Raw genomic sequence first — 1,500 nt, forward strand, 5'->3', positions numbered from 1 at the left:
ATCATTGTGTCCGGTTAAGAGGCAAATTTTCATTTTCTAATCAAATCCTTTTAGGTTTACTTCTACCTTTCTTAACCTAAGTTAAATCTAATATATCTACTCTTCTAACCGGATCATCGGAAGACCCCCGTTTTATGTGACCTTAAAATGGTGAACTTCATCCATTGTTTTAAAAAAAAAAGCTTTTACTCAATTCCAAAAATGAGTTAAAAACTAAAAGCTCTAAAAATTTTCCCTTGAACAGGTTTTTGAGGGTGAGAGGAGTCTCACTAAGGACTGCAGGAGTCTTGGAAAGTTTGATCTCAGTGGAATCCCACCTGCACCCAGGTTCATTTCTTGAAACCTTTCTGCAATTTCAGCAACTTAGGCTTCGTTTGTGTTGACTTTTTTACTGTTTCTTAAAGCAATAAAGCCGAAGCCTTAGTTTACAATCGTCCTAATGAATAAAACATATCTTCTGCTGCAACAGAGGTACTCCTCAAATAGAAGTCACATTCGAGGTCGACGCTAATGGCATCCTCAACGTTAAGGCTGAGGACAAAGGCACCGGCCGATCGGAGAAGATCACCATCACCAACGACAAAGGCCGTCTCAGCCAAGAAGAGATTGAACGAATGGTTAAGGAAGCCGAGGAGTTCGCCGAGGAAGACAAGAAGGTGAAAGACAGGATTGATGCCAGGAACCAACTGGAGACCTATGTGTACAACATGAAGAACACCATTAACGACAAGGATAAGCTCGCCGACAAAATCGAGAGCGAGGAGAAGGAGAATATCGACGCCGCTCTGAAGGAGGCGTTGGAATGGCTCGACGATAATCAGAGCGCGGAGAAAGAGGATTTCGACGAGAAGTTGAAGGAGTTGGAGGCGGTTTGTAATCCGATAATCTCTAAGGTTTATCAGAGGTCCGGCGGTGCTCCTGGTGGCGGTGGCGAAGATAGCGGTGGCGATGATGACGATGATTCTCATGATGAGCTTTGAGCTTCTGAGAAAGTGCTTTTGATGATGGAAAGGAGACAATCTTAGCTTTTGATTTTGTTTGTCTCTTTGATTTTGGATAGATGAGGATGAATGGGGAGAGAATGGACTGATGACTTACCTGCAGCGTGATGGATGTTAGTTGCTCGAAAAGAGTTTTTTTTTTTTCAGAACAATTTCTTCTACGCTTAGTTTTTTTTGTATTAATGATATTTCTGTAATTGTTTCTGGCATTATGATGAAGCTGGAAAGCCGTAATCATTATCTTATATTACAGAGTTTTGATTTTGCGAATAAATTTATTTAGTTCTGTATTTTTTTTTTTTTTTTGAGGAATGGGTGGGAGGGTGCTTGGTGCCGTGAGTAATACTCGGCTGATCTAAAAGAAGCACACATTTTAGAAACCTATTAGCATTTAATTGGGCTCCACTAAAGAGGCGCTGCCGCTTGAGGGGATTCGATCATGAATTGGGGGTTTTTAACCGCACTTGCCCACCAACAAGCTAAGCAACAGTGAGTTTAG

At 41.4% G+C, this 1,500-nt stretch overlaps 1 protein-coding gene across 1 annotated transcript; it reads left to right on the forward strand.

Annotated features, from left to right (window-relative positions):
• Positions 1-226: 226 nt before the first annotated feature.
• Positions 227-1,220, forward strand: LOC110112962 (luminal-binding protein 3; the record flags this gene model as incomplete). The annotated part of the gene is made up of 2 exons (XM_020845368.2): positions 227-327; positions 470-1,220. Coding segments are annotated over 2 exons (612 nt in total), but the record flags the coding sequence as incomplete, so codon positions are not given.
• Positions 1,221-1,500: the final 280 nt, after the last annotated feature.

This window comes from Dendrobium catenatum, unplaced genomic scaffold (genome assembly GCF_001605985.2).
Source record: "Dendrobium catenatum unplaced genomic scaffold, ASM160598v2 original_scaffold_114883, whole genome shotgun sequence".
NCBI classification, from domain to species: Eukaryota; Viridiplantae; Streptophyta; class Magnoliopsida; order Asparagales; family Orchidaceae; genus Dendrobium; species Dendrobium catenatum.